Genomic DNA, 13904 nt, shown 5'->3' with positions numbered 1-13904 from the left:
CCCTTTCCTCCTCCTCTTATCCAACAGTAACTCTCGTCCCTCCCTTTCCTCCTCCTCTTATCCAACAGTAACTCTCGTCCCTTCCCTTCCCCTTCTCCCCTGTCAGGAGTACCCCCTTCCCCTCCCTTGTCCAGGAGTACCCCTTCTCCCTTTCCTCCTCCCCTTATCCAACAGTAATTCTGGTCCCTTCCCTTTCCCTTCTCCTCTGTCAGCAGTAGCCCCTTCCCCTCCCTTGTCCAGGAGTACCCCTTCTCCCTTTCCTCCTCCCCTTATCTAACAGTAATTCTGGTCCCTTCCCTTTCCCTTCTCCCCCGTCAGCAGTAGCCCCTTCCCCTCCCTTCTCCAGGAGTAACCCTTCTCCCTTCCCTCTCTAACAAATGTTTCCTCTATGTAGGCTAGCAGCATCTCTGTGTGCTTTTAACTTTGGCACACAGCTGCCCCTAAGCAGTATTTTAGCGCGGTTTCATGAGGCAGCCTCGGGGCCTTTGGTAGGCCAGCCCGCTTCGATGTTGCGATGTGGGCCGGCCTACCAAAGGCCCCGAGGCTGCCTCATGAAACTGCGCTAAAATACTGCCTAGGGGCAGCTGTGTGCCAAAGTTAAAAGCACACAGAGCTGCCGCTGCTTTTCTGGGGGTGCGGAGACATACGCGGCAGGAGTCAGTGGTGGCAGGCAGGAGTGCCAGCATAGCGACGGCAACAGGAAGTTGCATGTCAGCTGACACTGGCACCTTTTGCTGTGGCGGGGTCCTGAATCCTTCGCGGACTGGCAAGATTTTTTTGCGGACCAGCACCGGTCCGCGGACCGGCGGTTGAAGAACTGTGACTTAGGCCATCTAAAACCAGGTCTACGTCCACAGAAGGTATCCAAAGTGACCACATAACTACTGCAGACACAAAGTACAGACCACCACACACTGCCCCAGTGATCACTGACCCCACCCCCATAAAAATCATGATAACAACTTTACATATCTGCCTCCAGAACATCAGCACCTGGCAGCCTGGCACAGAGGTGGGTTAAATGGTCTTGGGGGTGGGTTAATGAACCATGGAGAGGAGGACCCAGGCCCATAAGCCACTCTAATCACTACTCTAATCACTACATTCAACCCTTTTGTACTGCCATATAAGTGGCACCTGCAGCCATAAGTGCTATTAGGGTGGTAGATAGGCGGTTCTAGTAGGTTCCGGGGGTGTTTTGTGGGAGTTGTGGTGAGATGTGACACCCTTTTTGTGAAGTTTACAGCAGTGCCCTGTAAGGTACCCCACTACTCTGGTACCATGTCTGGGTATCCAGTCCTTCACTTTTCTGGCCCCTCCCACACCCAAAAGTTCTTTTTCTAGGTGTTTTTGACTTGGATTAATTTTTGGTCAAAAATGGGGTGTAAAGATAGACGACTTAGCAGTCTGGATGATCAAACGCCTGGACGTACAGTTAGATGATTTTCAGAAAAAAAAACCATTTTCGATGTATTTTTCAAAAATGGACTTATTACATGTCCGACTTCGGGCAACTAGCGACATAGTCCCAAAACGAACTTAGACATTTCTTTTGATTATGTCCCTCCACATGTATAGTGAACTGAATATTACTGTTTTCCCTGTAGCTGGCCAGAATGCTTCACCCCAGCATCATCCAAATAGTGCTGAGGCAGTCTGTAAAGATTTTCAGCAGTCTATCCATATAATACAACCAAAAATCCAAAGATTGGGCCATCTAGGACATATATCCAGAGAATGACCATTGTTATCCAGATAAATGCCTTTGAATATTGGGCTCCTGCAGAGATCTAATCTTGTAAACCTAGGCCCCATGCGCCCATTTTCTCTCATTTTTAGAGAGAAATGAAAGTATTTAAGAGCAATATTTTTTTAAAAAACTGGGTGAAAACCAGATAGATTATAAGAACTCAGTGCATTATTCCCCTCCTGTACAAAGCCGTGCTAATGTTTTTAGCGCCGGCCACCCCGGTAACAGCTCTGATGCTCATATTTCTATGAGCGTCCAAGCTGTTACCACTGCGGCCTGCGCTAAAAATGCTAGTGTGGCTTTGCAAAGGAGGAGGTAGAAGAGTTCATCTACAGCATTATATGTGTTGCAATCTAAGAAAAGGGACCAAGTCTTAATGAAAGGTCACTTGGACACACAAAGTCAGAGGCGTGAAGAAAGTACAAGAGGTTTATTGCAGCATACCGGACTCTAGTGCAGTGAACAGCCTGCCTACTAGAGTATTAGAATCAGGAAATGCATGGACTTTTATGCCCTTTTCACTAAGCAAATGCAAACTTAATATATGCAAAAACTACAATTTTCATTTGTTACTTCTATAACTTTTCTACAATTATTATTGGTCCTAAGCCAGCACTTATGATAGGTTCAGGGATACAACTTATAGTCCTATAGAAAACTAGCTCATTTCTCTGCTTATCTAAATCTTACAGGTCTAAATGTTACATGTACAGAAGGGCAGGGTACATCATGGCTCAAACTCTTATCTATTTAGCTTACAATGTGGTAAGGCAGGGACATACATTTCAGGCAGATGAGGTCAATAGATTGTACACTGTTTTCAGCTATGTAGGCCAGAGCAATATTTTAAACAACAGTTAACCATTTCATGACTCTACATTAGTGCACGCTTACTTGAGAAATGAGACAACAATGCCAGTTGGGTTTTATTTTATCAGAGACAACAATTTGTTAATTGAAACGGTATATCTCTGAGAAATGAAATGATAGAAAGATGTGGTTTGTTGCATTTGAATCAGCCAGCTGAATAGCTCAATTTCTAAAACTTGGTCCCTTTTCTTGTATTATGACACATATATCTGTGAGCACGCTGTATGAGTCTCAGTGTATGCTTGAGCATGCCGAGTCCTCTCAGGAAGTACAGTATACCTATGAGCATGCTTGTATGACTCATACAATCTCTCTGAAAGTGCTGGCTGACTCCCACAGTGAGCTTAGCTCTGTGAATGTGGAGACTGACAAGCAAAGTGGTTATACAAAATGACTCCTGCATGAAGAAAAGCATAATAGGTTAGGGCATTTTAGCCTGGGGATGAGGAGTCTGTAGAGAACTGTAATGGAAGCTTAGAAAGTCTTGAATGGTATGGAACAAGTAGAGAGTGGTATACTACAAGTAAATAGAAAATGGAATAGAACAAGAATGGTATGGGACAAGTAACTAAGGAATGGTGGGAAACAAATGAACAGAGAATGACACGGGGACAAACTTTTCCCCATCCCCGCGGGATACTCATTTTCCCTTCCTGTCCCCTCAACCTTTATAAAATGATGATTTTTGCCTTATAACCCAGTTCTTCATCTGTATAGGCATGGGATGCATTGTTCTTGTTAAGTGGTTTGAGAATCATCACTGTCTCCCATGTTTTATCATCAATAAAAAAATGTTTTGCCAAAAAAAAGAGGATGCTGAGTGGGTTTAAGAAATGTTCTCGATGCAATAGGACAATTTCAGGCTCTGACCCCCATAACTAGTATGTTCAGTGCTTGGATACATTCACTGTGACCTCTGTCTCCACATGCAAATGAGATCATTTAAAGCACGCAGAATTCAGTGTACCAAATGTTTTGGATCAACATTGGCATCGAGCATGACAGGTGACTCAGCCCCAGATGCAGAACCTGCATTGGCATCAACATCGGGTGCACTGACGTGACATAAAGAGTGCCCAGCATTGGACTCAGTACCACATCAGCGGAAGGACTCCACATCCTTCCCGTCCATGCCATCTGCACTGAGGGTCCAGTCATATAAGAAAGCTGAACGGGTGATACTACTGGCTGCCTCTCAACCAACCTCAAAACCTTCTCTCCAGGAGGAAATTCAGGCTAAGCTCAAGGAAGAGCTTTCAAGGCTCTTCTCAGGCTTACAAGGTGCTTGCACTAGCCTCAGTCCAGCCTAAGGATAAATCAGAGCATCAGCCACGGGAGAAATCCCTTACAGCAGCTCGAGGTCGCTTGTCAGGGGCAGCATGAACCTGACCAATGCATGTGTCGACATTGCCAAAGAATCTCTTGGGTCAGAGGACAGACCCTGCCTCAATGCTCTTTCATGCATAGTCAATCCTCTTGTTGACTTTGAGGAGTCAAATTCTGACCTCACCTGAGAGTCAGAGCAGGAACTATGGGAATTCTCAGCTGAGAAGCCCTATAGTATTCGCTCTGAACCTTCTCCACCATCTCAGAGGCACAAGTCTCCTTCAGAGAGCATATCATTTCCTGGTATTGTCTGTGAAATGACTTGGACAATACCATTCAAACTGAAAACAGAGGAAGAATCTCATTCAGAACTCTCTGAGGTACTTGACTCTTCTCCTAGAGAGGGTATCATTATATCTCGTCATAGAATTATGAAAGATGCTCTTTTCAAAAATTGGGAGGCCCTGTTAACTGTTCAAGCAATCCCCAAGAAAACTGACACCATGTATTGAATACAGAAATGTCTTGGGTTTGACAGAACACAATTACAACATCATTCTCAAGTTGTGGGATCTGGTTTAAAGTATGCTTGCAGTTCAAGGTCCCAGGTTTCTGCCTCTCCAGGCACAGAAACCAGACTTAGGGCTAGATTCACTAAAGTCCACAAATCTATCCTATTCGTGTCCTATCCGTTTCCGAGTCATTCTGGCCAATCGATTCAGTAAAGCTTGTCCATGCAAATGGTCAAATCGTAAACACGCCCCCACGGCTCACTGTAACATCGATCGACGTGCATGCGCACTGTCTCCTTGTTGGTTTTGAAGCACATAATGCATGCGCTAGCTCTTTAGGACTTCACTACGTAGAAATGGGGTGGGGTTTAATCGCAGACGTCATTGGCGGGCTCCATCCATTTCTCTCAGGAAAAGAACTGTTAAGTTGCTAGAAGGCACAACAGTTAACATCAGTTGAATGCGCTGGGATCACGCGCTGTTATATATAGCCTACGAATCCCAGGAGGCTGTGTGGCTCTTTCTGCCGTGAAGCACGAAGCAACCAAAGGTGACCCCGTGACATCAGATGCACACGACAATCTAGCTGGAAGGAAGGGAGGTTATTTTTTATTTTTATTTATAATTTGGCATTGATATATGAAATGTACAATGCGCAAGGAGAGCACGGAGTTAATCCACGATTTTCTCGCCATGTGCATTACATATCTGAGATTCACTCCCGCGCTCACTATGCGTATTCCCAAAAAATAAAAAAAATCTTTCTAATGCTTATGTACATGAAAGTTTACATATATTTAAAGTTTAGATATATTTTGGATTTTTTGCAGGGTAGATATATATTTTTAATGGGGTTCTTAACATGCACACGGCAGTTGCTAGGCAGGAATAGTCGGCGAGGATGTAAAGCGACTGGTCCTCAGCAATTGAAACATTTTGGAATGGAAAGGCCAGTCGGTTTGGACGAAATGGTTTCATGAATCGATGCCTTAAAAAATTTACATGCCTTTTTACTCATTTGCATGCGCAGATCAGATAGGGTGCAGATGGGGTCTGGAGGAAGGTTAGTGAATCGAGCCGTAGTAGGAAAGTGAGTGCAAACCGAGCGGTACACAATCTGTTTGCTTAGTGAATCTAGCCCTTAGACTCCTTTGGTAGACGAATTTTTCAAGCTTCTATGCTTACTAATTGTATCCTAGACTACCAGCTTTAATCAGCTTTATTCTACAATTTATTTCCAATCCAAAACTTGATTTCCTTCCCACAGATAAAGCTTCTGAGTTCCAGAAACTTCAAAGGAAACTTCTGAATACTTGAAAGTTTCTGGTAAGAGGTGCTTTTAAGTCTTTGATATATCATCATGCATCTCTGCTTTATTAGTAGCTATGTGTTATCTTGCCTGGCTCAGAGTTTCGGACCTAGAGCACGTTCCTTCATGTGAAGGCAACTTGTTAAGTGATAAAGTTCAAGAGGTAGCTGATCTACTTAAAAAACATACAGACACCATTAAAATATTATCTAGGTCTCAGCCTTATACTTCTTCCAGAAAATACACAAGTCCATCACAATGCTCTTATTACTACAATACTATACATCGGTTACCCAACCTGCTCCTCTTATTCAGAAACCTATTATTCAATGCTCCCACTCAAGACAACAGAGAGGACAACACCCTGACAGCCTAGACAGCATTGTGGGGACAGGGAAAAATTTGTCCCTGTGTCATTCTCTAGTATACATACTCAGGTCTTCAAGTTTAAGCCACTTCAAGTCTTTTTTCCATTCTTAGCAAACTGAACACAAATATTTCAAGTGAGGCCTCACCGATAACTTTTACAGGGGCATTAATAACTCTTCCCTTTTGCTGGTTATGCCCCTCTCTATGCAGAACAGCATTCAGGCTTTGGCTGCTATATAAAGAGTGGCAAGTTAGGTTGATATGTGGGTTATCTCCGGGTTCAGCTGAACATAAGAATAGCCTTACTGGGTCAGACCAATGGTCCAGTAGCCCATTCTCACAGTGGCCAATCCAGGTCACTAGTACCTGGCCAAAACCCAGAGAGTAGCAACATTCTATGCTACCAATCTAGGAAAAGCAGTGGCTTCCCCCATGTCTTTCTCAATAACAGACTATGGACTTTTCCTCCAGGAAATTGTCCAAACCTTTCTTAAAACCAACTACACTATCCACTCTTACCGCAACCTCTGGCAATGCGTTCCAGAGCTTCACTATTCTGAGTGAACAATGCAACTTTCAAAAGAACCAGCACCCAGCGAGATGAGAACAGCCTAACTGTGGGATTCAAAAACTCTGAAGTAGGTAAGCTGCCAGGCCAGGGCTGCTGCCATAATTAGACACAGCACACTGCAAATGAGCAGTTCCCGTCTCTAAGGCTGGCCCAAATAAGCCCCACTACCAGATTATGTTTAAGCCTTCAAAAACTCCACTAAGCACAGAGGCAGAGCAGGGCACTGTATTCAAAATGCTAGAGCACCCCCTACAGGCACATGAGACCTTAAAGTAGATACACCCAGATCTAAAGCTGCTGTCATTGCCCCTTCCCTCCATCCCCCTTGCCAAAGTGCCTCTCCCTCTCCACTAAGCAGCTGGAGACCCTCAATTGTCCCACACCAGTCCTCTACCCAGAAACTATGGTTATAACCAGAGAGTTGTGTCCCTGTCCCTGTCCCATTCCTGTAAGCTCTGCCTTAACCGCACAAGCCATGAACATTTATGATTTTAAAGTGTTTGAGGCTTGTGCAGATGACGACGGAACTTGCAGGAATGGGACAGGGACAGGAAAAGAACTCACAGGGATGGGACAGGAATATGAGTTCCTGCGGGGACGGGAGGAAAAATTTGTCCCCGTGTCATTCTCTACTTATAACCTCCATCCAATACAGCCTTGAACTCAACGCCTCATCCTCTGCTTCCTGTAGGTTAGCACTGCCTTTCTGCAGGTTGCTGTTTCAAGCCCACAGGAACCTTTCTCTAAACATGCCAGAAGAAATAGCTTTATCAGTACACCCCCACCCCAAGGCATCTCTAGAAGAAGGATGGATAACACCATGCAACAAGCCTGTGCCATTTTCAGGTGTGATACTCCTCAAATGTAAGTTGATCAGCATACCTCCTGGGTTTCCTTTCTTGGATCCATCTTATTAGAGACTGTGATCATTGTGTGTCTACCTGTTATATGAACTGGAGATCTGTTTGATTCCTGTTTTAATGCATTTCTGACTCAAGTTAATAAAGGCTTGTGGTATAAATTCTAAATGAATTATTTTTTAAGTGTCTTTTTCTTAAAGGATAACCTTCTGTGTCCCACATACTCCCAGTATCTCACCACCAAACACATAGCAACAATTACCAATAGAATGTGGCCTTGTGATGTCACGTCTAAGATCTGAGTCCAGTGAGGTCACAGGGCTCTTCAGGCAGCTGAGTGAAAGCTTTCATGGACGAGTTAGCTGTCCGTTCTCTAGAGATGGGGAGCTCTTTGCCCTTCCCCATCGCTCTATTTACTTTGATGTTCTTACCAACATCATTCTGCTTCAACCTACAGCGTAAGTAAAGGCCATACTCTACAAAGGAGCTGTGTCTGAATGTGAAAATTAGGGCTTTTACTTCTGCTGCTAGACTAGTCTGTGTCATTGCTTTATCACACAGCCTTTAAAAACACTACCAGAATTTCATGCAGCCCTGAATTAACCATTAAGTAAAATAAGCACATGGTTAGAGCATCAAGGGAAAGGGTGAACCAAGTTTTATTCCCCTAGATATCATACCCGTAACTCTTTCATTGCCATCTGCCACACTCATTATCCAACATGAATTTCGGTGTTTTTCTAATCATTATAAATATATATATACATGAGGTTTTGTTTCTTAAAATATGAGGAGAGTGCTGAAAGTTCTCAGCCCAACCAAGAGAATGATGTAGATATGGTTCAATCAATGATCTTCAACAATGTCAAAAAACATAGAATTTCATTTTCAAATTGGCACTTAACAAATTAAGATACTCTTTTCAGCTACAGTGGCAAAATAACGCTCAAAATTTAGGAAGCTGGTTGGTTGGGCTGAGAACTTTTCAGCACCTCCCTCATACTGATAGTCCTCGACACTTATTGAGTCTTAATGTCTTGTCAGCTAAGTAATGGAAGAGCCGAGGGACACCATTGTTGAGCTGTGTTTAGGGCATCCATCTCTGATCTCATGGCTGCAGTACTGCTGTTCCATACAACCTCATATGTATTCACCATCGATATTTCACTGTCTGCCACTATTGCACAGTGTTGATCCATTATACCCAACCAGAACTAATCGATGATATCCTCACTTTTTTTGCTTAAAGGGTAAAATTACAAATGACTTATGGGGAACATTTTGATCCAAAAGTGAGATATGATTGGCTATAGAATTCAGATGAGGTTGATACTAATTCAGCTTTTGATGAAAGAATTCCACTCCTATGGTTTAATATTTCATTACAGCTTTTTTAAAAAAACTTAAATAGTAACATAGTAAATGACAGCAGATAAAGGCTTGAATGGTCGATCCAGTCTGCCCATTAGGTACATGCATTATAAATCCATGATTAAATTAAATTGTCCATAACCCTTAGAAGTCTGCCTGGTTCTGTTCTTAGGTTCCAACTACCAGAGTTTCTGTCAAAACCTACTCCAGCTTATTTAAACCATCCCAAATTACTGGAGTTCCCTTCAAGACTCTCCGCACCCCATCCTAAATCAAATAACCATATATGGATCACAGATTGTGCAAGTCTACCCAGTTTTGGCTCTAGTTCTTCAATTTATACCCTTCATTTTCTGATTAGAGATCCCCTGTGTTCATCCCATGCGTTTTTGAATTCTGACACAGTTTTGCTCTCCACCACCTCCCTCAGGGGGGCATTCAAGGCATCCACCACCCTCTTCTTGAAAAATAATTTCCTAACATTGCTCTTAAGTCTACCCCCAGCAACCTCAATTTATGCCCTCTAGTTTCACCATTTTCCCTTCTTTGGAAAAGATTTGGTTCTGTATTTTAATTATTTAATGTCTAAATCTCCCCTATCCCTCCTGTCCTCTAGAGCAGTGGTCTCAAAGTCAAACCATTTGCAGGGCCACATTTTGGATTTGTAGGTACTTGGAGGGCCTCAGAAAAAATAGTTAATGTCTTATTAAAGAAATGACAATTTTGCATGAGGTAAAACTCTTTATAGTTTATAAATCTTTCCTTTTGGCTAACTCTTAATCATAATATTGTCATTTATAGCTAAAGAGACATATGATCAAGAAATTGTTTTATTTTACTTTTGTGATTATGATAAACATACTGAGGGCCTCAAAATAGTATTTGGCGGGCCGCATGTGGCCCCTGGGCCGTGAGTTTGAGACCACTGCTCTAGAGTATACATATTCAAATCTTTCAGTCTCTTCTTGTACATATTTTAGCTCAAAACCCCTACCATTTTTTCACCTTTCTCTGGACCACTTCAAGTCTTCATATATCCTTTGTCGTATACAGTCTCCAAAATTGAAATTGAATACAATACTCCAAGTGGGGCCTAACCAACAGCCTGTAGAAGAGAATCAACACCTCCTTTCTTCTACTGGTTATGTCTCTCTCTACACAGCTCAGCATCCTTCTGACTATAGCCACCACCTTAGACTAAGTCAAAAAGTATAATGGGTGGTAGAGGGATTAAGAACATAAGAACATAAGCAGTGCCTCCGCCGGGTCAGACCATAGGTCCATCCTGCCCAGCAGTCCGCTCCCGCGGCGGCCCAAACAGGTCACGACCTGTCTTAATCACCAGAAGGGGCCCCCTTGCCACCTTGGTTTCTCATTGAAGTCCTATCTTCCCATCGAAGTCCTAACCCTCCGGTCTTGCACATGCACGACCTGGTTGGCTTTCTATACTTATTACCTGGTTAGCTTTCTAAACTTGTGTTACATCCCAGCACCTCTCTCAGTATCCCACGATCCCTTTATCCCTCAGGAATCCGTCCAATCCCTGTTTGAATCTGCCTGATCACTTCCTCCGGTAGCGCATTCCAAGTGTCCACGACCCTTTGGGTGAAGAAAAACTTCCTTGAGTTACCAAATGTTGTAGAGATAGGAGGTCAAAAATGACTAAAATGTTAATACTATAAAGAACTCCTAGATAACCAAAAATTAGTTTTTAAATATGTATTATAAAGAGATTCTATACTTTGTCACATACACTCAGAAAAGTGTGATTCAGCCAGAAGCCAAAGCTCCTATAGCCAAACCCACTGCACCATTGCTGTGTATGGAGATATTAAATAAAGTGCTAATGTGCAAATTCTGTGATAAAAATAGTCTAGCAATGGCAAAAAGGAAAAGAAACACTCTTCCACTTATCTTTTGAAAGTTCTTAACAGGTCCCGACATGGACCATGTTTCGCAATTCTGTTTCAAGGAACCCGAAAAACACCTTAACAATTCAGATGCCAAAAGGGTCAGTGATAGTGCAATTTCCACTTATTCATATATATTTGATCCACAGCGACTCCTCAACACGAGAATAGAAGTTGAGGAGTCACTGTGGATTTAAAAACTAATTTTTGGTTATCTAGGAGTTCTTTATAGTATTAACATTATAGCCACCACCTTGTCACACTGTTTCTTCACCTTCAGATCCTCAAGACATTATTATCACAAGGTTCCTCTCCCAGTACACACGTCTCCCTTGGATTTCTATTCCCCAAATGCATCACTCTGCACTTCTTTGCACTGAATTTTAGTTGCCAGACATTAGATCATTCTTCTAACTTTTGCAGATCCTTTTTCAACTAGTCAATGAGGAAGAGTAGAAAGTATAGTAAACATTGTGGAAACACTTCTGTCATGTATAGATTTGAGTAGCATTCTGACACTGTTGCAAGTACTGTAATGGCATTTTTGCATGCAAACACAGTATTAACTCAAATTCAGCTTGATATATAAGGGGAAGGGTGGGAGAGATTTTGGATTTCTCTTACCTTTCTCGGTTGTTGCTCAAGGTGAGTTATACCCAGAATGCAAGTACCAAGTTGTGAGTGATTTATGGGGACCCCCTGGGATTTTTATCAGGTACAGTAAAGTAAGGCCCAGATTCAATAAACGGCACCAATATTGGCAGCGCCATTTTGAGAATCGCACCTCCGGGAAATATAGGCACCAAAAATGTAGGCCAGGGTTTTCCAAGGCCTACATTTCTGGTGCCTATCTTTATGGTGAACCGTGCCTATGTAGATGTTCTACGGCACCTAATGCCACTTCCGGTGTTAGCCATGCCTGTAGTGGTGTTAGGCGAGAACTGGCAGCAGCCGTTCAGAGAGCGGTGTGGGGCCGGACAGGGAGCATGAAAAGCTTGGTCCTGTCGGGTGTGCCGCTGGCCTTGAGATCAGAGACATCCAGGGAGGGAGAAGCTCAGCAAGGGGCAGGAGCACGGAAAGATCGCTCCTGCCCCATACACCGCTGGACTACCAGGGATTACAAACAGCAATAAAAGGTTGGGTGCAGAGCCTGGGAGGGCAGGGAGGGAAGAGGGCTTGGTGCAGAGCCTGGGAGTGAGGGGGCTGGGTACAGAGCCTGGCAGGGAGTGAGGGGAGCTGGGTGAACAGCCTGGTAGGGCAGGGAAGGAAGAGGACTGAGGGCAGAGCCTTGCAGGGGAGGGAGTGAGGGAGGGGACATTGGGTGCAGATCCTGGCAGGGCATGGCACTTGAATTTGCCCCTATCTTATATTCAAGTCAACCATTTTTCTTCCTTTAGGGGAGGAAACATGGGGGTCTTGACTTATATTCGGATCGACATATTCAAGTATATACGGTAACTAGAAAACCAGTTATCCAATATCCACCAATCCCTGTGGGTGCCGGATAACTGAGATTCTGCTGTATATTGGTACTAGATCCTTGGTATGTGTTACATTAGGATAAAAACCTATATTGATAAATCTTGCACTGTAACTATGTCAAACTTATCCTGTAAACTGTATATTATGTATATTGGTATTAGATCCCTAGTACTGTATAAGTCAAGTTACGATAAAACTTGTATTGAAAAACCTTGCTCTGTAGCTGTGGCAAATTATAACCTGTAAACTATATATTAAATACGGTATATTGGTATTAGAACCCTAGTATACTGTATGTTGAATTAGAATAAAAGCTTGTATCAGTAAAACTTGTTCTGTAATTATGGTAAATTGTAACCTGTTAACTGTATATTATGTGTGTTGAAAACCAAAGAGAATGACCCCAAAGTATCCACAGAGAAGAAAATCCAGAAGAAACCAAAAGAAACTCTGTGGAGTGACGATGTTCCTTAAATGGACTTTATTTGAAAATGTCAAGGTTCCAAAGGTACACTAAAATCATCCATATAAAAGTAAAGTAATCCGCATGAAAACCTTAAAGGACCTAGTCCACTAGGGACGCAGGACCCAACATGGTCCACATTTCGACAAAAAGTGGAGAAGCTTCTCCACGTATTCACCATTATAGGACCCTCAGGGACCCCTGAAGAAGACTTTTAGTTGAAACACGGACCGTGTTGGGTCCTACTTCCCTAGCGGACTAGGTCCTTTAAGGTTTTCATGTGGATTACTTTACTTATATGTGGATAATTTTATTTTATGTGGATGATTTTAGTGTACCTTTGGAACTATGACATTTTCAAATAAAGTCCATTTAAGGAACATCGCCACTCCACAGAGTTCCTTTTGGTTTATTATGTATGTTGACCTGTAACCCGTTCTGAGCTCTTTGGGGAGAACGGGATAGAAATGAAATAGGCTTAAGAGAGAGGTTCATTATTGTCATGTTATGTGCAAAACTGACCCTTGTGGAGATATCTGTGAGATTCATTCTTCTCTCTTTGTTCCCTCTGAAGAATGTGGGTTACGGCCTCTGGTGACAGATTATGGGAGTATGCGTATTATTGGTGGAGTAGATGCCCTGCCTGGAGCCTGGCCATGGTTAGTCAGCATCCAGATCCCTTCCAGGAAAGGACATCGACACTCGTGTGGGGGGTCTCTCATCAACACTGACTGGGTGATGACTGCAGCCCACTGCTTCAGAACCATGAAAGGGTGAGACACACCAGGACAGTCTGAAGTACCAGCACTATGAAATATGTGGGCCTAATTGTAATATATACCTCCAGTGAGAGTTAATCCTGTTCAATAATATTTACCTCAAGGAGGTGCAGTATTCTAATATTCATTGCTGGGGGCACCTCTATGATGAATATGAATGAGATAGATCTGCATACAATGGAGAGCGTGCAGGCAAATTTACCTCACGCATATTCATTTTGGATATCTTGCAAAGAAGATTGGTTTGGTATGTCTTGAGGAATGAGTTGAGAACCTCTATATTAGACCCTCACACATTGCCTCACAACTGCTCTCACCACATTCGTACTGGA

The 13904-nt window shown here is 43.0% G+C and overlaps 1 protein-coding gene across 2 annotated transcripts in view; it reads left to right on the top strand.

The window, feature by feature from the left end:
* LOC117367084 (acrosin-like) overlaps positions 1 to 13904 on the top strand; it is a 55141-nt gene that overhangs the window by 35503 nt on the left and 5734 nt on the right. The window contains exons 6-7 of one of the 2 annotated variants that reach the window (XM_033959326.1): positions 7399 to 7571; positions 13368 to 13566. In XM_033959326.1, coding sequence (XP_033815217.1) covers positions 7399 to 7571; positions 13368 to 13524 — 330 coding nt within the window. In that variant the 3' untranslated portion in view covers positions 13525 to 13566. Of the gene's footprint in view, positions 1 to 5725; positions 5785 to 7398; positions 7572 to 13367; positions 13567 to 13904 lie in introns of those variants that run through there. The other variant, XM_033959327.1, reaches the window with a different exon arrangement.

Source organism: Geotrypetes seraphini, chromosome 9 (genome assembly GCF_902459505.1).
Source record: "Geotrypetes seraphini chromosome 9, aGeoSer1.1, whole genome shotgun sequence".
Lineage (NCBI taxonomy): Eukaryota > Metazoa > Chordata > Amphibia > Gymnophiona > Dermophiidae > Geotrypetes > Geotrypetes seraphini.
Note: the sequence above shows the minus strand (reverse complement) of the source record. Positions and strands in the feature narration are given on the sequence as shown.